The 25547-nt window shown below is 36.3% G+C and overlaps 1 protein-coding gene across 1 annotated transcript in view; it reads left to right on the forward strand.

Moving 5' to 3' along the window:
- LOC124214303 (ras-specific guanine nucleotide-releasing factor 1) overlaps positions 1–25547 on the forward strand; it is a 111175-nt gene that overhangs the window by 46729 nt on the left and 38899 nt on the right. The window contains exons 5-6 of the mRNA XM_069134425.1: positions 12511–12617; positions 21690–21837. Coding sequence (XP_068990526.1) covers positions 12511–12617; positions 21690–21837 — 255 coding nt within the window. The remainder of the gene's footprint in view (positions 1–12510; positions 12618–21689; positions 21838–25547) is intronic.

Genomic DNA, 25547 nt, shown 5'->3' on the forward strand with positions numbered 1-25547 from the left:
TAGATTCTAATTAATTACGGGTATCCGAAAAGATGAGAAAATTGGAAAATAAAATTCCCGCGGGTTGAGGCATCCGGCCAATTACTTTTCTTCCTTCGGTTCCCTACGCCCAAGGGAATGTTATACATGTAGCCGATTTGCGCGTTCCTCTTAAATTCTTAAAGCTTTCAAAGTTACGTCGCGAGTTTCGCCGTCCAGGGAAAAGGCACTAATTAATTCGTAGATAATATACTTGCCACGCAGAGATAATTATCCGCAGGGTTGTATACGGAACGTATGGTTGGGAATCCGTAATTCTCTGAAACTACCGGATATTGTACACTTCTCAACCCCAGTCTCGTAGTTGTTTGCTAAATATTCACACGATGCCTCGATCGCAGACATCTATCATATGTTTCGCTGAATAATTTACTTCATCGGCACTGTTTATTGTCAGATTCGTGTTGCGCGATTAAATTTTCATCAAAATCGAGACTGATTGATGAGGTTGCGACATGTCGAATAAAAACAAAAAAGCCCCGAGGGGATTTCCTCTGCGAATTCAATTAGGGCGGGCTTGTTAATCAGGACAGAAATGTATTTCGTGTTTGGTAGATACATTCGATATTATACAGAGGGAATTCCTAACCAATGCGTGGCCCGTTGTTTGCTATAATTCAATGCTCACGTACTGGAATCAGAGTGCGGCTGTTCACCAGGGCGACCAACGGTCATAAACGTAACCTGATAAATTTTTACAGTTTTTGTTCGCAGTTGCGCCGAACAACGTAAGCTGTTAAAATTTTTGTGGTTACATATTGGGACAATCTCTTGAAACTTGAAAATCAACTGCGCATGCGCGAGTTTTATCGGCTGTTCGCGCAGGATGGCCATCCCGAGTTTTCAGCTGTCAAACTGTTTCTGGCAGCGATGTAGTTGATACGAATCTTCGAGGTTAGAATCTCAAACAATTGAGGCAGTGACTCGAAAAGGTTTGGGAAGCATTTGTTATCGGGTCGGAAAGTTGATTCTTCAAAGAACGGTCGGAATTTAATGCTTATGCTCTTTGAAAATTCAATCGTACACATTTTGTGTACGTTGGCTCGCCTGCATCGCAGACAAGAATATCGCTGCGGAAAGATTTCGCCGACCAATGAGATTGAATTGTTTGGCGCATGCGCGGTTGATTTCCAAGTTTCAAGAGATTGTCTCGGTATATACAGCGGTGACCTGTCCTCTGAATTTATAACGGTTGGTCCTCCTGGCAAAACACAGCTCTCAGATTGTAACGCGTGTGCATTAAATTTTAGCAAACAAAGGAACGTGCAGTCGTTACAAAATCACTCTGTATACATGAATTGATTGGATCAATACATGTGTACTTTTTTTTTATTGAAAATCACAAGTTTCGAAGCCTCTCATCTTTACTTTTGTTCTAAAAATGAAAAATTGAATATAATGTGTTTTCAACTAATATGTGAAATTTGATTTCGATCTTAAATTAATTAGGTTGTAAGTGTTTTTTTTTAATTTCTCGAAAATACTGAAGTTGGTAAATAAAAAATTAAGTTGTGGGATATTCGAACTGACGGAAGTTTGAAATGTATTTCTTGAGTTTAATTTATACTGCCTGTATAATTTATTACCTGAAGTAAGCAGCAGTGCGGCAAGCAGTTTATTTTTCAAATATAGGTTTATATATATATATTTTAGGAGAAAAGTAGTTTTGAATTTTCATTAGGTTGCTACTCAATAAATTTGCCTTCGTCGATTTTTACTACCTTTGCATTAAAATGTTTTCGTCAGTCATCTTCAAACTACAAAATATTCACGATTCATCATCCGAAATGAAAAACTTGGATGTGTATAAAAACAGGATATCCATATATTCAATTCATCAGAATTAAAATTTGGCGAAAAGCATGGTAAATAGGCCTTGATGTAATTACACCGTGCGTTGAAAAGAAAAAAAATTTATCAAAGTGATGAAAATTTGTCTGTAAAACGGTAAAGTTGACGTGACATGGCGATTTAAATCTACACAATGTTTTGTTAATTGCAAAATTCCAAACCAACTAAAAAATCGAGACCAATTTTTCTATCTACTTTCTTTTTTCTATCAATTTTCATCGATTATTGTTTTAATTGTCATTTCTCTTCTTTATTCAGTTTTTATCAATCAACTCTGCACAACGTTTCGTATGAAAAAAAATTCACCGATCAAAAGTTTAGAGTGGCAAAATTACTATAATTTCGTTACTAAACGTTGCAGCTGTCAAAAGTTACGATCAGAAATTGAGTTGATATTTTGTTTTAGATTTTATCCGTGTGTAAAGTCTGTATAGATTTAATTTAACTTGTGTAAAGTTAAATTGAGACCGCGTCGATTTATGACTAGAAAGTTTTTCTGCGATGATTTATTTACTTTGCGGGAGGTTCGATGTAGGCGTAGAGTGTAATCGATTCGAATAATTGAGGCTTCCAGGCAAATTGGGAAAAGGCAGATTCGGTAACTTTTGTGATTATTTCACAAGCAGGCGATTCTCCGGCAGAGAAAATGAAAAAATACATCGGACTCGTCAGAACAATTTTGTCACACACAAAAGTCATTTCAAACTTCCAACTCAGTGCATGGTAGGTAATAAATTCTTACCATACAAACGTTTTATTTTTTGGTGCGAACATTTCCGAGGGAACGAAAATCTTTTCTGGATATATTTCTAACAGTATATTGCGCAATAAGAAGGCAAACTCGGTTTTTTCGGACCGAGTGTATGTTTGCAATGTGAGTCGTAGTTGAGTCGAAGACGAATATTGCAAATACGTGAGGCAGTAAGTATGTTACACGTTATTTCACGAAATTGAGGTTAGGATTGCGTAATGTCAGATTTCTGTTCGATAGCGCATGCGCGTAGTGCAGAAAATACCACTTTCAACTCCTTGGACTCAAAAGTAGGCTTTTCTGTATTCCGCGCATGCGCAATCGCAGATTCACTCGACCGTCATAGAAACGGGTGCTTTGTGTACGGGAAAGAAGCATGGAAAAATGCTTAAAATATACTCACGTTGTATAAACGTCTTTGCCAACATTTTCCAGGGCTGGTTAGTCCTGCTAATACTGGTAGCCCTTAGGGCTCCGTAGGGATCAGTTTAGCTCATTTAATTCTTGTAAACGCACGTGCCTCCTCCAGATGAACGTTTAGCCTCAAGGTATACAACGTATGGGTCGTTCTGATAATTTTCGGTAAAAGACCCGGCATGCAAATTTCTATTTACCTCTTTGACTTTGACAACTTTTATCATGCCCCGAGAGTATCGGAGTTGAATGTAAACACCGAATTTCTCATTCTTTTCGATTACAAGAATTGCGAGAAGATTTGTAAATTGAAACCCGGAACTCAGTGTTTCAATTCAGATCAATGCTTTCAGGGATTCAATTTTTTGTGTTTTGGTTCAGCAGATCATTTAGTTGACTAATTTTCATTACCCATCGGAATTCGATTCAACATTAGATCGGGCTGTTTCATTAACATTTAAGCGCCTGTCTTACTTTTCAAAAACCTTGGTACTAAAATCGCGTAATGCTTATTGTCGTTTTCCTCTCTTCTACAATTTTCACGCAATTAATTGACGAAAGAAGTGCAGAACCTCCTGTTTTTCTTTTTTTTTTTTTTTTAATTAGTAGAATCTGTTTAAAAAACAAAGATTGAAACTATCTAGCAGAAAAATCTTGGCATGGAATTTTTTTAACGCGAAATTTGTTGCTAGAAAATTCTCAACTTGAAATCTGATCTCTTCTTGAATTGTCGGTAATGAATGACGATGAAGATTTGAAACTTGTCAAACTCGTGAAACGGATCAGATAGATTTCTAAATTCCAGATCATTTACAATCAATCTCGGTGGTTTTCTGAGAGTATCAGAAACGTTTTCATAGATCAACGCCGCGCGAATAAATCTTTTTACTTTGTAACGGATGCAAAAATAGCAGTACTAAATTAAATTTTGAAACAAAACCGAAGCAAATAAATATATGCGTATATGCGCAGATTCGTGATCGCATAAAAAGCTCGAAACACACAGCTTTCGAAGAGTTAAAATCGACGAGGATCTCATCGAAGCACTTGCTCAAAATTTAGGCAAATTGGCCGAAATATCTGGAGTCAAAATTTTTGCTTTTTTCAAAAATCTCGGTCCTGAAATTTTAAGGAATCGCCTATACGAAGGCAGAGATTTGAACGTAATATATTATGCAGTTGAAGCCTCTCTGTATCCGCCGCGTTGCTCGTGCCTCTGTTTCTCCATATTTTATTGGTTCTGGTTGCGCTCGGCCAATTCCCTCGAACATTCCATGAACATCATCGCGGGTAATGGGAAAAATAATCGTTGGCTCCACGGCCTTTGGGTGGAAACTGTGAAATAATGCATCGTTTCAATTCCCACCTGCAGTGATTTTGGTAATCAGCCAGCCGCTGGATATTCCTTGCGAATTTCACGTCGGTTTGCCACCGTTTCGCGTTAAGCAGAAATATCGCTGCCTGACAAAAATCAAAGTTGACGGAGGTTGACGGAAATCGGTCGTGAAGGCATTTCAACGCTCGAAATTGGCGGAAATTGAAAGAGTTATTGTTGAAAAGTTATTTCCTCGACGCTGTCAATTCCGAGCAGAAAATTCTGCGCTTTCAGAAAAGGTTGGTCTCCGTATTTGGAGTTTCATCGGTTTACTATTTACGAAGTCAATATTAGCTCATCACTTCTGATACCGTTATATTGACAATGTTATTTATTGATAATATCAGCATCAGTTTCATTTCGCTTTTAATTACTATAATTTTGTTCACATTAATTGCCGTATTTGACGTAGCGACTTACGATTAGTATCTTTGATAATTACTCATACCGTTGATTTAGTGCCAATTAATTTAATTTAATAATTGCCAATAATTCAATCACAGTGGTTAGAGAACATATTTGAAACAGACAGGCGGAGATGTAAATTACAATTTTCACAGTATCGATGTCACCGTCACATCGTATTAACATTTATACAGAGATATCAAAGGGGCGAAACAGACCTTTTACTTCAACGTGTACAATGTACATACTCCCGTTTCATTGGCAAAACGTTGTATACGTTTAAAATACTCCGCTGAATGGGTGGAAGGGGTAAACAAATTTTCCATACTAAATGGAAACACCCAGCGTAATTGGATCTGTCGAATCTCCGACGGTGTGCAGATCGCTGTTTTGCTTTTACTGCCGATTGTTGTAAAAATTAAATTATACGGTGAATAAATGTGTTTTGAAAATGTTATTTTTTCATGATCAAAAAGCGTGGATCAAAGACTGAACCTTTGAATCGACTGCTAGGCTAATATTTTGTTAAACAAATTGGAAGAGAATAATTAATGAGAATGCACGTAGAGTACCAGAATCGTTGCTGCATATATAAATTTTTCCGCGGGTGGTTTAAATTGTTTTCGAAACCGTAGGATAAACTTTCAAGAAAAATAAAGGATGTCGAGGAATCGGATCTGGTTAAGTTAACACACACAGCTTCTCGTATTATTCAAACATATTGCCGGAAGTAATAGCCAAGTAGGCCAATTAATAAACTCGTGTACAGGTAGCGAAAAGTGAACCTGCAAATATCAGGTCTTCAATCTACATTGTATGCATCGTTGCAGGTAAATTTGACTCGCAATTGTAGCGACGGAGTCGCGTGTGATTTTAATTAACGCATAATTCTTTGGTTAATAACTAAGCAGGCGCAGCTGCTCCGACAGGTGGGAGATAATTGCCTGGATGCAGTTGCATCACATGCGCGTGAATACAATGCACTTTGACGATATTACCTCGACGCGATACGGACAGACCTGCGATTCATAAAGTGGTTTTTGATTTTCAATCCAATGAGCGTTGGTTGCTGAGATATTGCGATTTGAAATTTTTGGATTTTCGGCCGGGTTTTGGCTCGTGTTTAGAGAATGTGGAGTAGAGCGATTCAGAAAAGGGCCTGTTTTTCAGATTTCGCTCTTATCCGAGGTTCTTACACTTTTCTATTAAAAAATGGCTCACGCAAGAAGGCTGGAGGAAATTTTTTTTATTTCTCTCTTCTTGTAATAACAATTTGATGAGACGGTATTTAATATTGGATCACATTCCTCCGCTTTCGCGTGAGTTCTTATTCACTATGAAGCTAAAAGAGTAATAAAGAGCAGTGAAAATTTTCGCTTCAGCCGATTGCATAGTTTAAGGTCCACAGTTTTCGGTTTTGAAATGAACAGAATTATGCGTCATGTTTTCAAACGTAAAATTAAGATTTACTCTGATATTCTGACCTCGTTGGACTCTTTTTTCCCTTTTCCGTACTACTAGAACTTTTTTCAAAAATTACTTCATCACCCGAAGAAATTTTTGGCGCGTGCACAAACCTGTAAGTGTAAGTAAAGTTTGAAAATAGAACTTATATGACTAAAAAAAAAAACTCAATTTAGTATTCCAATAATTACTATTCAGGTCACTTGACACAGCTGACAGAATTAGGTAGTACAAGTAAATTCGCAAATTCCGGTAAACTTTTTATATCCTATTACAATGGCGCAGGTACTCAAGATATTTTCTGGCGTTGTACCAATTATGCAAACCATTGCTTTGAAAGGATCGCTGTAATACCGTTACTCACTTTCGGTAACTTTCCTTGAAAAAATGGGAACTTTGAATAACGTCTTTTCAAATACAGTGTAATTTATTTTAAAGCTCACAATCCGCATGCGGTGTTATTGAAAACCGAAGCAACCTGCAATCTTCGCAAAAAATTTCACCTCCCAATTTTTGCTGCTCATTCGAAGCAGACCGACGTTTTGTCGATTCTTTTTAAAAAGCACAAACTCTTTTGGCTCATCACTGATCTAATTGGCCGCTGGTTTAAATTTTGAAGAATGTACAGATTCTTTTCACCGGAAAATAAATGGAACACTTCTCTTCAATACCTTAGCGAAATAACTCAGCCTTCCGAATTATTGCGAAAGGGCATAGCCGGATAAGCAGGTCGAATCGGCCCCCGCTGAATTTTTTGTCGGTACTTCAGGGATCAATTTAGACCCAAATGAAAATAATTCAGTGAAAATTTCAGCTATTAATCTTAAACGGTTTCCGAGTAATTGAAAAAAAACCTATTTTTTAGTATTTATTTTTTTTTTAATAGTAAAATTAAAAATTTTTTTTTGCTGATTTTTTTTTGAATATTTACGAGTAAAAGCTGTGAAAAAATTTTTTTTTTATGATTTCTAGACTAATAGCCGATTTTTAAACTAAAAAATAAAATTACAATTATTTTTTTTTATGCCTATTTGAAAACATGCAATCACCAAATTTGGACAGAATACGTCTTTTATACCCCTCTGTACTCAGGAATTTTTTCAATTTTTTTGGTTTGGTGCAACGTCATGAAAAAAATTAAAAACCAATTTTTTGTTAATTATTTTATATTTCAACTGCTTAGAACACTACTTACAACTAATTATAAAATGTATTTATTCATAAAAATATTCATCAAAAACGTAAGTGGTCATCAAAATATTTGTTAATATTTTCGTCAATCTTCATCACTGTCTTCATTAATAACTACACAGCGCCCGGTATTATTGAAAATGCGACTTAAGATCTCTGCTGGTCTTACAATTCTCGATAAATATCTAGCATGTGATAGGTAATAAATAATAGCTGCTACATGCGAACAACAACCAACTGTACGCCGACCGTTGGCACAATCACAGCAATATCGAGAAATTCCGTTAACTCCATTTTTGCCACGATGATACTCAATGAAGCAGCGATATGTTTTTGCATTAATATGCCGAGATCTTACTTGAAATCTAAGAATGTTTTCAGCCGATCTTACGTACTGAAGGCTTATATTATTATCTTCATCCATCATCTCAGCTAAGTATGACACTGCTTGAGAAAGCTGGTATGATCCTGTCAGTAAAATATGCAATTAAGTCGCATTTTCAATAATACCGGGCGCTGTGTAGTTATTAATGAAGACAGTGATGAAGATTGACGAAAATATTAACAAATATTTTGATGACCACTTACGTTTTTGATGAATATTTTTATGAATAAATACATTTTATAATTAGTTGTAAGTAGTGTTCTAAGCAGTTGAAATATAAAATAATTAACAAAAAATTGGTTTTTAATTTTTTTCATGACGTTGCACCAAACCAAAAAAATTGAAAAAATTCCTGAGTACAGAGGGGTATAAAAGACGTATTCTGTCCAAATTTGGTGATTGCATGTTTTAAAATAGGCATAAAAAAAAATAATTGTAATTTTGTTTTTTAGTTTAAAAATCGGCTATTAGTCTAGAAATCATAAAAAAAATTTTTTTCACAGCTTTTACTCGTAAGTATTTAAAAAAAAATCAGCAAAAAAAAATTTTTAATTTTACTATTAAAAAAAAAAAAATACCAAAAAATAGGTTTTTTTTCAATTACTCGGAAACCGTTTAAGATTAATAGCTGAAATTTTCACTGAATTATTTTCATTTGGGTCCAAATTGATCCCTGAAGTACCGACAAAAAATTCAGCGGGGGCCGATTCGACCTGCTTATCCGGCTATGCCCTTTGATTTGGGAATTTAGAAGGCTTAACAACATACAATACATGTAATGTAAGTCTGGTAATCCAGATACCTGCCTCCTATTTTTACTTTCACTTTTTGGACCATCCTTGTAAAGTTTTTTTCTTCTCCCCCTTGCCGGGACAGAGATTGTTGAATAATGAAACGCTAACAGAGGATAAAGGAAGCGCCGGAAAAGCTCCTTGCGCTTCGATCACATCGCTGAATTATTCACCCGCCCTTCGAGGAATGTAAAACAATGACTTCGGACCCGAGGATAAGTATAATATTCGAAGACGTCTTTTCCGCTGATTTTTTGGTAATTCTTTTCATTCTCCGCTTTGTCCTTGTGACGCTGTAAACTTACGTGCAAAACGAGTACTCGTTCAGTAACTATGTTACATTAGTATCTTTTCATAAATTTGGGCCGAGGGATTTATAATGAGGGTTTGAATTTATAATTTGTTTGAAGTTCAGGTATTTTGTTTTTTGGTATAACTTGACTAAGCGGGGGTTAAAAAATGATATATCTTGTCATCTTTGATATTTCAGTAGCCCACGGCAACGCGATCGGAACAGAAAAAAATGGACAAGTTAAAATTTAGGAATAATAAATTCCTCCGATGACGGATTATATATTACGAAGGCGACAAGTATTTCATTTGCATATTCTGTTCAATACACGATCTGCGTCACTCGGATTTTCCGCGCGATTTTCACCTTGTTGAATCGCCTCTATCGAAATTGGATCACAGCATCGAATTTAGGGCTTTACTCCTGCAGTCCGGTATAATTATTTTATATATGACGTGCCGACGATGCGTCAACCGCGGAAATCGCTTCGAATTTTCTCGGATCATTATCCCTCGTGTCGAAATAATTTTTCGATAAACTATCGACGCGTATTCGACGGTGGATATTTATTAAATGAAAATTTTGAATTATTTCTGAACTTGGCAAAAGAACGTTTCGTCAAATATTTTCCGATTTTACACCCGGAATCAAACGAACATCCGCAATAGATTCGCAATTTACGGTGTGCGATATTAAAAGCCGAATGAAAGGCTTTTCGGATTGGAAAATTTCAATCTCGTCATATTCATCACAGTTTCGCACAAACGAACAGTAATTTTAGCACAAAAATTATATTGGAAAAAAGTTATTTCTTCTCTTTTTAAATTCTATTCTGACAATTTGGCGGATAGTTTTTTCTTCAAATCTTCCACTCTTCCTACAATAAACAGAGCGCAATAAAAATAATTATCGTTCATTAATGAGAAATTGTTAGAAAATATTGAAAGTGTGGTGGTTTCGTTTTCGATCAACGTCACTACAGAACTTGTAAAGAAAAGTTTTTCTGTGTGAAAAAAGCGTTTTGTATTTTATACAAACTTCGAAAGTGTTACAGGTTAATGGTTCATGTTGTAGAAAAACGATTAAATGAAAGGTATTAATTTTGGAACGGATAAACTCGCTTCCAAAAACTCAACAGTTTGTCTCTGAACCAAGCTTGAAATGTGTTAAAGCTACAAAAATTTACAATATAGCGATAACCTTATTTCACATTTTATTATTTTTTCGACGTTATTCCGAAAGCATTTTTCATTCGTGTAAGGATAAAAAAAATTTATCGACGGTAAGAAAATCGTTCAACGCGTTTATATTAGAATAAATCATTTTCTCGATGCATAAAGTCTGTAGATTTATTTTGCGTTTCTACAATTTTGCAAACGACACCGTTGAGGAGACAGAATTATTGGCTTTCAGCGATATATAGACATCTTTTTTGAACTTTACTCATAGTCTGATGAATTTCTTGTACAAAATACAAGGAATATAGTTGTTAAAAGTTTCGTGCAATTTAAGATGTAACTTTTTCTTTTATAAATTTTTGAGTTCATACAACATTTTCTAGACTTTGTATTAATAAGGTGGTGTGAAATTTGAAAAATTTTGGCTTGTTTTGAGTCAAATTCAACAATACCTCGAATATTTTTAACCACTTGCGTGGTAAATATTAAAATGATGTAAGATATTCGCAGATATTCTTACGGTTCGCTAATTTGAACGAAAATTGATTCTTCATTTATTATGTTTGATTTTGTTTCTTTATTTTTTATATTTATGTCGTTCTTTTTTATTATTACCTGGAATACTTCATTCTCGTGTGTAATTATCTTCTATTCAATTATAACATTTTTTTTTTTTTTACTAATATGCAGATAGTGTGAGAAATCAATTTGAATTTTAGTGACTCCTATTTGTTCGTACATTTCTCAGTATTCATGTTTGACATTTTGTCTTGATTTTATACAGTTAAGAATAACAGAAAAGAAAAGATTCAACTTGTTACATGCAGCCAGAAGGCAATGTGCTCGAGATGTCAAATTGAACCCCATCGAATCCCTAAAAATGAGATAAATTGAAAATTTCGCCTAAAATTTTTCCATATACGGTCACGATGAATAATCAATTTTTTCAAATTTCAATCCAAATAACGAATTTCCTCTCAATTAAATATTCGCTTATTCAAATCTTTTTGGAGAGAAGTGTCTGGAAAAGGTCAAAAAAAAATTTTTTTTTCTTGATCTTGATATTTGCATTAGAGCGCAAGGCGTATGTACGATTAAAAATGAAATCTTACTCTTAGCTTTTACGCTGCCTATTTCCGGTAAAAGTAGAGGGGTGACCGAGTCGAGGTTGCACTGATCTGAAATGCAGATACCCTTGGCCTGGATCCTCGAGAAGACTTCGCTGCTCGCGTTCTCGTCAAAAGCGAGATCGAAATCCCTTGTGAATAGCCCCGCGCATCGTGGAATAAGTCTCTTGAGTCGCTCTCTCTTTCTTCAACATTCTGGGTAAAAAAGCGCTACCGCGGCCTCTTCACTCACTTAACTGATACCGAAGCGGCAAGGAATATATTCTGAATGATTTAACACCGCAAACGAGGTCCAGGGGATGCAGGAAATTTCGTTTTTAGGGGTCTAATACCAGGAAAAGCATGATTTTTTCAGTCGTCGTGCTGTTTTTAACCTTCGAAACATTATACAAGCTTGCAGGTCTCGGAAGATTTTCATCTCGGAGAAGAGTTGAGATTTTTAATTTCAAGTTCTAAATCATCGATGTGTGAAAACTCCATATTGATTTTGCCGTCCTCGATCCCGTAGAAAAGTTTTCAACTTCGCTATCAGAGAAATTTTCAGGTTTCAGACAATTTTGTCGAACTTTTACATTAGCGATCTTGGAAAATACAAATTTTTTCGCCCAATGCTTTTGAAAAGAATTCAGAAATCCTTGTAAGTAAGTCCGAAATTTATAAGGGTAAAGGGACAATCCTTTGATTCTTACCTTTTGAGTACGTTTCGCGCAAAAAAAGACATAGTCTCGAAAAAGAAGTATAAGTACTTTGTTTTTAATCTAGGTCGATCTACAAAAACGTTTCTGAAATCTATACGAACTTTCAAGAGCAGATTGTGTTATATTGGCATCAGGTAGAGTTGGATTGACATCAGATAGTGTTAGAATGACATCCTGTTACAGTATTAAATCGATATCAAACGTAGAGTCTACCGTATGAGGTTGACATCGAATTACAGTGTTAGATCGATATAATATAATACCAGATTTACATTAGATCGCGTTACATTTGTAAGACTGATACCAGATAGTGTCAGGTTGGCATCAGATCGTGTTAAATTGACATCAGATCAAAGTCTTATATCGTTACAATAGATAGTATCATATTAACGTCAGTCGGTCGTGTATTTACATAAAATAGTATCATAATTAATGGATTGGCTCTAAATTATGGTTAACGAAAGTTGACGCCGCACGTTTTTCTTGCAATGTAAGAATGATAAACGAAGTGTCAGCATTAAATATCTGTATGAATTCTTCTGATTCCAGCACTGTTTCGCCATCTCGTATCGTCGAGAAAATCAGCGTCAATACGAGCTTCGGGCAGCCACGGAAACGGATTGCCGTTTGTGGATAGACGCCATCCGTGAAGCAAGGTAAGGGGATCTTGAGGTGTTTACCACGTTGCGGCGTACACGTGAACTCAGAATCCGTGTGTAAGCACATCATATTCGATCTGTAAAGCTTGTTCAGCCATCAGAAAATTCGCCTTGAATTTGTTGTGTCTCGCTGCTCAATTCGGTAGAAAAAAAACAGTCGCTTTTCGTTCCCATGGCTCGAGAAGCTCTGTTAAGCTGGTATGGAAACCGTAATGCCTTTATTTTCTTTGTTCCGTGGAGGCAGACGGTCGACCCGATATAAGAGAAAAAAAAAAAAAAGACGAAAAAAGACAGAAACGGGCTAAACATTTTGTCGAAACAATTTACTCTCCGTTTCAGTCTGAACGAATCTTTCCCGACTATTCCCGCGATTTGGGTGCAGCTTTGCGTGCGTATTCGTCGATCCCACATTATATTCACCCGATCGGCCTCAGGCTGTATTGAAACTGGTTTGTTGTATTTAATATTAAAACAAAATAGCGCCTCGTACCGGCCTGGTTAATTACTTCATTAAATTGCGAGCGTGATCAAAATTCGCAGGATTCGGTAATTGAACGGTTTTCATGATTGTTTAAGCGGAGAGCAGAAAATTGTCGAATCGAATTACCCTGGTCTCAGAACGAGAGCTGGTTGATTGCTAATTACGATATTTCACGGTGGCAATTAATATTGTCGAAATATCGGGATGAGCTATGGTCCAATTCAAAATTTACTGTAATTGGTACGATTATTTTTGTGACGGTCCAATTTGCAATCCGCCGTGAACTGCGTACCGTAATGCACAGATTTCTCGTACAGCCCTAATTCGCGAAGCGTTCTCGATGATCATGATAATGAAACTTCAAGAAGGTGGATAGTTCAGGCTTTCGCGGCTGAAGATACGAAGTGTTGTGCCAAGTAGTTCGTGTACAAGGCTCGGACGCGCCTTCTTTGCATCTACACAGAGCCTAGTCGTCAAAAATGTTCAACGACATTCTACGATACGATGTCTAATCATCGTTTTATCAACTTTTGTAAAAACAAACATATTTACTTGGAAAACTTGGTAGATTTTATTTTATTTATCTTACTACAACTTTGAATTTTGCATTTTCATCGTTTCATCGTTGAAAAAAAATGTTCTACGAGCTTCTATAGTGTTCATTTTTGGAGTTAGTTGATAACGTTTAATGCGATGGGTATCAAACGACGGCTACTTTTTTCGCACTACGACTGTGTCCGATTTCAATTCAGTGTATCTATTCGCTCTAAACTCAGTTTATCTCTAGCGTTGAAAAATAGTATACATGCAAAAGTACTTTTCTATCAGGGTGCTTGAAACCGTGAAATCGAAACTGCTGTTCGGAACCGCGATGCCAAGTGAGTGGAGACGTGCTTTCAGCTTGAAGAAGAAGCCTTTACCATCCAACCAAACTATAAGTTACACGAAATTTCGAAGAGGCCGTTAAAGCTAGCACTCGCAGTGACTCTGGGAAGGCACTTTGAGTTTGTACTGGCGTCGCAACCACGTATAAAGCATAACGTCCAATATCCATGGAGCATTATTTTGGGGGTGGCCTAAATAATGTACGTACACGTAAAGCGTGCTTTATAGGCTTCCATCGAAATTGGTCTGGTGTGGCTGTTCTCTGAATCCCAAGCTACACCTTGCGGTTCCCATGAAATTCCGGCATTCAATACTTGGGCTTCCAAGCTACGTGTGGCTTGTAGTGTACCGGGAGGAATCGGAGAAACTTAGCAAACCGAGTTACCGGCTGAGCATGCGCAGAATAATTGAGCTTTATTGGTCGGTGAGATCGCGCGCCGGTTAATATCTTCGTATGCAAAGCAGGGCAGCCAACTTACTCAAAACAGAGTATGAGAAGTCAAATCCACTAGCGTCGAGTAGCGAATTGAAATTATGTTGTCATGGTGACGCGTAGCAGTCATCAGTCGTCAGTTCGTTGACAATAACAGTTTGCCAAGCTTTCTCGAATTACTCCATCAACCGTTCGAGATCTGCCTTCGGTAAAAAAATGAGCATCACTTTTATAACCTTTACAAGATGCGTTTGACGGCTGATGCGTGGGTTGGTCAGCCTGCAACGAAATTCGACAAGGCTCGCGCATGCGCAGTCGAACGCTCAGTCTGCTAGATTCTGCTCTTGATTGTTCCCCTTTGGTACAATGCGCTTAATTTATGCGCTTTCAAATATTAAAATATTTCACTGCTATTAATTCTCTTGTTGCTTTAAAGTGAACAAGAGCTCACACGAAACCGGAGGAATGTGAGCCGATATTAAATACTGTCACATCGATTTATTATTAGAAGAAGAGAGAAATATTTTAATATTTGAAAGTTAAAAGAATTAGTTCTTACGAATATTCGACATATATTTTTCGGTAGTAAAAAGAATCACGCACATCTTAAGTTTTACAAAAACTTTTGTTACGTCGTACAAAACGTAGCCACCGACGGGTTTAAGGATATCTCAATTTCAAAGTTCCCAAACCTAGAATGTTTGGAAATTTCAACGTCGTTAAGATCGTAGTAAAAATGTTTACAGCCCAGCCCTACGCGTGTACTATATTTTAGTGGAAAAGTGTAATAATCTCGGAGAAGAGCGAAATCTAAGACAAAGACCCTTTTCTGAACTGCCCTACTCTACATACTCTAAGCGTGAGCCGAAACCCGCACGAAAATCCAAAAATTTCAAATCGAGATATCTATCTATTGTAAGTAGTTTTTTATTAAAGTACTTTGGACTTGAAAAGTAAAAATCACTGGTCATAGAAAGTGGTTAATTGTTTTTCTCCTACTGATAGTATGAAGACAAAAATTCCTTCTAGACAAATTGTAATCTCATCAATGAATCCATTGTTGATATCGGTAACTATTTTCAGCCGTAACAACGAAAGTCGTAATGAGTAGGATAATTTTTTTGTTTTCCAGTATTCAACATGATTTGATCGATCGTAAAATATACCAAATAACGATCAAGTCAAATATTTCACAAATTCACAGTTAAAAATCAATCACTTGTGATATTTCAATACGATTTTCTTTAACCGATTCTATTTTGGACAGTAATCGCTTTTCATCGGATTTTTTGTTTATTGAAACGAATTTGAATTCATAAAAAAACGTTTGCCTTTGTTCAAAATTCAAATTAGGCTCATTCCATGTTTGTAAAAGATCAATTTAATACTCGGGCTTAATTGTGACATTTATTTTTTTAGACGTGATATGTAATATACGTGCGTTTCTTTAATGATGGCCCCAATGGTCGATTCGAAGAGCTGAAAAATACGCTGTACAGTTTCTCAATTTTCCAGTGGCTTCGTTTAGAGAAGAAAAAAGGAGAAAAAGCGAAGCATAACCTTGTCAACTTGTTGAGCATTCTCACGTGTAAAATGCGTAAAATTCTTTGCGTTAAATATGCTAAAAATAGAACCGCAGGGGGAAGGTGAATTCAATTTGCGATTCCGTTTTTAGCTACACGAGACAGCTAACAAGGGATGCGGGTGTTTCCCGATAATTAATAATTTATCGTGACAGAGTGTCTTTAAAAAAAATTAAACAAATGCCTCCGTTAGTCGTGGTCGACATGCTTTGACGAGGAAACAGATATTTGAAGGAATCAAATAATAACCGACTGCAATGTATCACGATACAGTATTTGAATACACATGACAATTGACCGTAAGTTTTCTGACTTACATTTCTAAAGGTTCTGTATTCAAGCTTAATTTCAGTGCACGCTTAATTTTTCACCATTATTGGTATTCCACACATTAAAAGAATAGACAATTACGGAAATCGAAAACGGAACTTGTCCAAATCGACAATTTCTATCAAAATTCTGGTAAAAAATAAACAAAAATGGGTGCGTGTACTTATGTACGCGCGTGAGAAGTTATACTTCTTTGGCATCATTAAAAAACAATAAAACAAATAACGGATGTCTTACATTATATTTAAATAATCTATTAAATTTTTGTCACGAACTTTTTATTAAATGTTCTATTAAAGTTATTTCTTTATTTTGTAAATATTAAAAAACCAATAATAAATATTTAACATTGATAATTTAATAATATTTAGTATTAATTATATTAAATAATGATATTTTAATTTATACTAATAAATAATACATACGGATAACTAACCTCAATTATATTGGAGCACTTGAAAAAGTATTTTAGCACAATTTTTTCACTAATATTCACAAATTTTTCGAGACTTAATGAATTCGGTTGAGTGGGCAACTTCATCCTGTTAATTTTGTGTTACAGTGATGCGCGCGCATCTTGAAATTTCACTCTCATCAGTTTTTCATAACGCGCCTAAAGAAGTATAACTTCAAAAACAAAACATAATATATAAGACATGCACTGTCAATTTTCGTCCAAGTCGTCCCGAGGGAAAAATACAATAGCAAATATTTCAGTACCTCCTTTCTCCCCTCGCATTTAGAAGTCGATTATTCGCGCATCTTTTCGAATCGAAAGAACAAAGGCGCTAGTCTCTCTGTTTAGTTTTTCGCTTAAATTGTCTGGTCTTTTTTATCTAGTTATATTTAGTTTTATTTCGTTTTAATTATTTATTTATTCATTTATGCAATTTTTCTTTCTTTTACTTATTTTTTCGCCCACTTAACAACTCGTCGATGCATTCATCTATTCATTTATTTTTTATTTCTTATTTTTATTTTTCATTTTATCCATTCATTTATTTAGTTACTTATTTATTTCTCTTCTATTATACTTTAGTTTTACTTTATTCTATTCGTATTTGTCATCTTTCTCTGTTGTAACATTCTACTTTTCCTTTGCGTATTCACACTTTCGATGTCATTTAGATTCACCTCTTTTTATGTCCTGTTACTACTTTACTTGTGTTTCTGCTTTTTGTCCAACATTGCCATTGGCATAATAAATCTTATCTATCTCTCCGAATAATGCATCGTGCAGTTCCAGCTCGTCAATAAATTTCTAAGGTTTTCGTTAACTTTGTCGGCAGTTTGGAAATTCGATTCTGAGCATTTCAATGTCGGGACATCAGCTCGTTTGACGGCTATCACTTACCGCCGACGCTTGTCACATCCTCGGGCGAGTTTCGAATGGGGTTTACTTCTCCAACAGTAATCAATTCTGTTGCGGACGTTGATTTTTTGATGGGGCTGGAAGCCTGCAGGATGAAAGTGTACCGTTCGAATAGTTTTTACGAATTATGAATTCAAATTGCGTTGAATGAATTTTATTCCGTTGTAAAATCATTATTATGGGTACTTATCGATGAAATGAGGCTTCGCTGATAAAGGTATTAACGACATGGAAATTAATTCAGAACTGATTTGTAGAGAAATTGATCTATTCACAAAAAAGAGACAGTCTCAGATATGTCGAAATTGGACAAACTACGCGATCGTGACATGTAAAAGAACGCGATAGAAACGTGATACTTTTGAATTTATCAAAACTCGAACTTACGAGTTTGCATTTGCGATTTTTACAAATATTTAGATGCTTCAGGGTATAAAATTCAACTCAATTCAACCAACTTCATTTTCATTTTTCAAACTCTGATTTCATATTATTTTCACTTCATACAATGTATTCTTTGTATGACTCCTGACGTGATTTTAAGGGGTTTTATACCCAATCAAGAGGGCGAAAACAAGCGACTTTTCAAGGATTTTTCACGAAGAGACATTTCAATTTATTGATATAAAAATTTATACACATATTAGGGTAACATTGAATTTCATTCTGATGTTTTTCATTTTAACAAAGCTGATCCGCGGGAGGGAACAAAAAAAATTTAGTTAATATAAGGTATTATCTGGTCTTTAATCGAAGGAATAAGTTTCAAAAGCACTTTATACGCTGCAGGGCGTCCCTGCGAATGTGCGCGCAACTTCGAGAATATTTGCTGGATCGTCATGAAATTTTCTGTGTATATACTCGAATATATGTTTATTAAGAAAATGTAATTAAAAAATCGATTTGTGAAAATTAAATAAAAATATTGGAAATTCAATAAGTTAGCATTTTTTGAGTAGAATGATTCATTTTCTGGTATTTTGTTGTTTAACGATTTTTTTTTCGTATTCAAATTTTCATTCTTCTAAAGATAACTAATTTGCCTTGAAATGTAATAGTTTAAGTGCACCCCGGAATTCCTTCTTTGTCTTCAGCAATCTCGGTGCTACACCAGTGTTATACACAGGAGATGGGCAGCGTAAGGGTTAAATTGAAACTGCCATTTTTATTCCAAATTATTAGAGTTCAGTGCCCAAGCTTCAGAGAGTTAATTAAAAATCTGAGAAACGGGTTGATTCCTTATTTTCACAATACAGTTGGTCGGATCTTCCGCGCGACGAATTTTCCCGAGCTTGTTTTTCCCTTGAGGAAAACTGGCTAGTTCTAAGAGTTCACGCATGAACCCTGCAAACTTTTCCACACGGCTCGGTGTCTTTAGTTTCTGATAAGTTAACTGCTCACAGTGTTCCTTCTACCTGCTCAAGGAAACTGGTCTCAAAGTTTCAACGAAGTTTGAGCAACGATTGCTACTGCCAATGAATTTCATATCGTATCGCGAAACTTGTTATATCTTCATCCTTTTCCGATTTCAAACTACGAGCAACAATTAATTGCCAACAGCAAGTTAATTTCTCGCTATGGTTTTCCCTCGTCTGCGGGTTGGAATTGTGCAATACTGGCGTAGCTACGAACCATCAAAGTGGCGTTCAGGCTCAATTACACCTGAGCTATTCTATCGTTAATTGACGTAAATCGTCTATTGACCCGCGAGCCACTCTATGGATTCGAGGGTAACGCTGCAGGTAATTAATTTCATCCCAGTTAGAACCCAGTGTATTGCCCCTACGGTTTGATATAAAAATGTATATATATATATATATATATATATATATATGCAGGGTGTTTTCGAGTAAACATCGCATTATATTTGGTTGCCTGACACTGAGGGGAACAAATATCGGTACGGTAGGTAGCGCGTTTAAAGTCCTCGCGACTTAACTGAAACTGCCCGTTGTTGGCAACCCATACCAATACATAGACAGAAAACAACAGCTGAAACTAGTGCTTTATGACCTATAATTTCGTAATCGGTCGTTGCCACAGACCGATTATTGCCCCATGTGATTAGTAAGTTATAATTCGATGTTTAACGCGATCTGAACCTGAGAGTGTGTGAAAAATTAAGAAGTGTACTCAATAACACTATAGTTTGGACGAGCATTACTTGAAAACATGTGTAATAACAGAGAGGTATGGTGAGGCGAGGGGATGAACGACCGCTATAGATCAGTCAGAGATTAGTAAAGGGACAGAATGTATTATAATACTACGACGTGTGTCTGAATGAATCCAAGTACGCTAATCTCACGCACACTACGGCGTGTGGTCAACAAGACAATACAGTCCAAAGTTCTCAAAATCACCGCGAGAGCAAGCGAGACGAGAATACGGTGAAGAATCCAAAACCAGATCAGTATTAGTCGAAACTCGGAAGTGAAAACACGTGAGTCTTGTTGACAGTAGCTCGTTATGTGTGCGAGAGTGATACAGTGAACTGTGTGAACGTGCGGATATCAACTCGACGAATCGAGGCTCTTAATGATCGATTTGATTATTAAATGACGTTGGATCGTGTTTCTAATGTATCAGTGATCGAGTAATTAGATGCGAGAGCAGAACTGGGTAGAACCGGTTGGGGATTCTCGCGCTGGCCTTCCCGGGGCCTCATGATTGAGGTTTGGACCGGGGTGGTTGACACGTTGGGAAACCAACGTCATTGTTACAGTTCGCGGATCACGAACACTTGAAAATAAATAACAAATCACACAAAATTGGTGTAGCAGCGTGGGCTGGCCTTGCCGGGGTAGCTAAGCTAAGCTACCCTAGGGTGGTTTTCGTGTCTGGAAATCGGCGCGGCTCGCAGTGCCCGGTTGAAATAGTACAGGTATTGACCATCGGGTGAGATGGTACCTGTACACGTCATCCTGGGGCCTACTCCGGTTCTTTGAATTGACCGGATGATGTGGTAAAGTTGAAATTTTGGTCTAGGATTCTTTACCAATAATTGAACAGTAGAATTAAATACGGCTGTGAGTTACAAATAAAATTTCTTTGAACTTGGGACACACATAATTTCTGAAGAAAAATTGACGAAAAAATGGCACTTATAGCGTTTTTCAATTCTCCTCTTCGATTGCTGGAATATGATTTTTAATATTTCATGATCTAGGGCTCAACACCAAAATCGATCGACTCAGTTTTTTTTCTTCAACCGCTTAGAATTGATGAAAAATAAACACTGTAAGTATTACAGTGGGAAGCGACAGGTTGTAAGCGATAAGCTTTATTGGAAAAACCGTGATCTTCACCGAAAACGTGTTTGCGAAGATTTATGAATAATTGCGATCAACAAACGAGACGAGCTGCACGGACTTTTCTTTTTTTATCTCTCCAAAATCGAAAATGCTTTCAGCTTTCCCCAGTAACTCAATTTTGTTCGTATCAGTTTCCTCATTAGGGGTTTTGGTAACGCTATAAAAACGCCTAATGACGCATATGTGCGTCGCTTGCAATTGTACCGAAGTCTGTAATAAATTGCGTCTTATTAGTTGTAGCTCCTACAGTTACAAGGGGAGAATTTGAAGCTTGTATTTTCATCCGCAAATTCCCAGGCGAGGGTTTCTACCGGCGGTAAATCTACTGGAATTTTCTCCTTAATTTTCCACCGTTTTTCTTTCTCTTCTATTTTCTGTTCATACATCCTCGTCTGTTTTATTCAACCCACGTGTTTTTCTTCCCTGAGGCTTAAAAGTGATGAATCTTTTTTCACCAACATAATCGTGGCGATGCTGTCCAATTATAGTTAACGTTCGTTGTTGTTCGTAGTCTTTACTTTTCTACCTTTTTACCCGAATGTCCGGAACTCGTCGAGAGCCAATTAGCATCATATGTCGTGCTTGAGAGATCAATTACGTATTCCGGTTGACAGTTCTTGTATTCGCATAAAAATATTGACTCTCAATTCAAATCATATCTTCTTGTACAGCTTCAACAAGCTGCTTTTGCAAAAGGAGGAACTCGAACAGAAGCATCTCCATCTGCTGCAGATCGTAGAGAGCGAGAAAACTGCAAAGTGGCAATACACTCAACAGTGCGAAGAGCTCGCTTCAGAGATCAAGAAACTGAGGGCTGAGGTACGTGCATTTTCACAAGAAACATTATCTCTATCAATTTTTTTTTTCTCACAAACCTGAATCAAAATTTTACAACTTTGACGTCTTTTGAAGGATTCTTGGATCCTTCGCTCTTCGAAATTTCATATACTTCTCTTACTCACTATCTGTAAAATCATCGATAAGTTCCTTTAATAATTTTTGCTCGTGGAATATGGAAATGTTGAAAGTAGATTGATCAGATATCAAATTCAACCTATATTTTCCTACACTAAGTTTCAAAGAATTAGTCGGATTTACCAAAAATGTCGATCAAATATGACGATATGACGAAATATTCTTTCGATTCGAAAAAATCCTATTTGATCGTACGAATCATTGAACAGACCAATGATTCGTGTTATCAATTGAAACCAAATTTATTTCAATTAAAAAAACATTTTTTTTATCATATTTGATCGCCATACTTCGTAAATTCGATAGATTTTCTCGCGTGTATTTTTACAGTCCTAAAAACAAAGCATTAAATAAGCTTCGATTGTTTTTTCTGTTTTGAATCGACCTACACTGCATTTCCACGGATAATTACTTGGAACCTTGAATCAATGATGTTTGAATCGACAACTATTTTTAAGAGTTTAATGTCATTCTGGGAAAAGAATCGAGGGTAATTACGGAACAAAATGTATTGGGTAATTATAAAACGTACAGATCAATTTCCTCAGTGTTCACACCCACGCTTAAACCTTGTAAATTAGTGAGTGGGAGTAATTAGGCATTAAAAATTTTAAGGGTTTCTTCTTTTTCTAACGAATCACCTTAAAATTGCTAATCTTGTCCTATTTTTAAACAAAGAAAAAAGTTTCTTTTACAGAAAATCAGACTTGCTATTAGAACTGAAAAAAATAGATTTTTTAGAAAGGGATTGTAGCAGAAAATAAATATTTATATTGTAAATGGTTTTTTTCGAAATCGCATGACGATCAAACAAGTAACGATTTCATCGAAAAAATTTAACTCTTGCATTAAAAATACGTTGGTATAAGGGAATATCAAAATTTTCGTCTCGTTATTGGCTCGTACCGATTAAAAACCGAACCGAAAATTGATTTTCTTAAGCACATTAAATGTAGATGTGTAAATGAAGTCCTTGCTCCCGGAAAGATTGTATTTCAACGTTACAATATCAATTTAGTTCAAAGTCGAACGCTTACATTCAAAAATACGGCGTTCACAAGCAATAATCAATTCGTTCAGGTCCAAAATATTGCGGAAACAATTCTAAATAATACAATCTACATCTACTGGATAAGATCTTTTAAAATCAATTGGATCAATAGAATAAAAATGAAGAAAAGTCATCTTTAATTTACTTAGAATGATAAATAAATATAAATTTTCGGCATGGGTGTTTAATCTTGTTCGGAAAAATGTTAAAAAAATTTGAAAAACCGAAAGTTTGTTTCTGATATCTGAAGCTGACTTCAATAGGGGCCCTTCAAAAAAATTAAATCTGAGATCGTTTGTTGAGAATAATTTAATTTGTTATAGGTATTAGAAAATTCCGGTGAAATCGCACAACGTTACAACAACGTTTTAAATTTTGTTGCAACTGCAAAAAAATCATGGTCAAAGTAGCTGTTTGGTGTCGTTATGGTTCGTCTACTACATTTTCTGGTTATTGAAACGTTAAATGTGTTGGTCTGTTTATTTTTCATTTGAATAAAGTATTAACATCGATTTACTGTAGCGCCAACATTGGATCATCGCAATAGTTAAAAGAATAAATATATAGTAATCATAAACGTAATAAAAATGGATCATAACAGATAATAGATTTTCTGGTTATAACTGCCAGTAACCTGCACGAATGGGAATTTCTCTAGCAGCAGGATCGAATCTCATCTTCAGTCGAGTTTCCAGTAGGCCGCGATGCTGGTCTCCGTAATGAGTCAGGCTCACCGAACTATAAGCCTCGTTACAACATAACGCGGGTACAATGTCGGTTAATCAAAACTGTTATGGCCTCTAAATTAGAAAAGTCCCTCGTTGTGGCGGTGCGGTCAGGGCTCGTCCTTAAATTACGTAAAGTTATCCAGGGGAATATTGTTTCATGAGTATTCACCATCTCTTTAGACTTTGCGGAGTGAAATGTCACGCTTATCAAGTGAAAACCGTACCATTTGGATATTAGCGAGATTTTACTCTAGAGAATTTAGAGTGCCGAGTAAAATTTCTCTCCTACTGGAGTGGCTCCATTTTCACTTCACAAAATTAACGGAGATACAAGTAGGTAGCAAAGGCCGGTTCTGGATATAGATTCCTATACCGATATTAAGAAAACATTCCAGAAAAATGTTTGCGTCTTGGCTAATTGTCGGTAAAATGTCGGTATGGGAATCTGCGTTAAGAAACGACTTGATCGACTTAATTTCACATCGTCGACGCAAGTAAAAATACCGAAGGACAATTTCTACACCGAATTTCTTTTTATCTCTTCCTAACGTTCAATTGAATTATACTTATGTCACTTGAAGTTCCTCACGTCCCTCGTTTGCGTTATAAAATTCACTCAGCTCCATCCCTAATACAGATAAATCCAACAAGCTGGGCGCAGATCGAATCAATCGAACGGTACTTCATACCTTCGCACGTCTGTTTAATGTTGACCCTCCGGAGGCCGGAAACCCAGTTGAGGGCGCAATCGAATCATGATTGATTATCGTTGAAACGGATGACGTCCGACACCTCGGTTCACGTCTGGTGCTCGGGGAACCCCGCATCAATTTAACATCACTCACGAGTGACACCAGTGCCAGTCTAAATTTAAGATCCGGATGAAGGAAAGACTGAAACATGGAAGGTCATGATTGACGGCTGTTTATTTGCTTCCGAATTTTTAAACTTGTAAAATTATCGTTTCAGGAATCCGCTCGAAATTTAGTTACTTGTGAGAATTATCAATTATTTATGGTATACCTGCGGATGAAATCATAACTCTTATGAATTGGAGCAGGAAAAATGTATTGATCAGTTTCTTCGAGTGAAGCAAATATAAGTATAACTCGTGGTGATAGTTGAGTTGTTTTGGCATGTGATCGCCTGGTTTTTAGGTGCGAATACAAAGTTTTTCTCACAAAATGATGCAGCAGAATTGAGAGGTCATATTGCCTCATTACTTTATGATGGAAACGCATAGATACAGAGATGTTTACGAAGAGAGTAGGTGTAAAAGTGTGAAAAAAAACGACATGCCATATTTTATATACGTCCTGTTGCAACGCATCTAAATTACTCCACAAAACATTTTTCCGAGAAGTTGTATAAATTTTCTGTGAAAAATTGTTTCTCGTTACGGGGTTTTGCTGTAGATGAAAATTCACACACCGTGTTTGCGTCGCAGAACGTCTCGTATATTATTGTTGTGCATTTTATTGCGCCATGCGCATAACAAATTGCTCGTGATATTCCCCGATCACAAAGTGCGAAATAATGAGGGGTGAGAAATGGGTAAAAACGGGCGAGTACACTTTTGCAGTTTGTTTCCCTAATCGTGAATCGATACTTGACGTGAGGGATGGCAGGACAATTGCATTCGATTTCAAACGAAACATTTGAGCTTCTATACTGCAAAATTGAATCGTAATTGAGCCAAGACCCCGCGAACCGTAAAGCTTTGTAAGAAACCTTACGCACGTGTACACGAGGCGCGTATAACGTGAGCCTGGACG

The sequence above is a fragment of the Neodiprion pinetum genome, chromosome 3, assembly GCF_021155775.2.
Source record: "Neodiprion pinetum isolate iyNeoPine1 chromosome 3, iyNeoPine1.2, whole genome shotgun sequence".
Taxonomy (NCBI): Eukaryota; Metazoa; Arthropoda; class Insecta; order Hymenoptera; family Diprionidae; genus Neodiprion; species Neodiprion pinetum.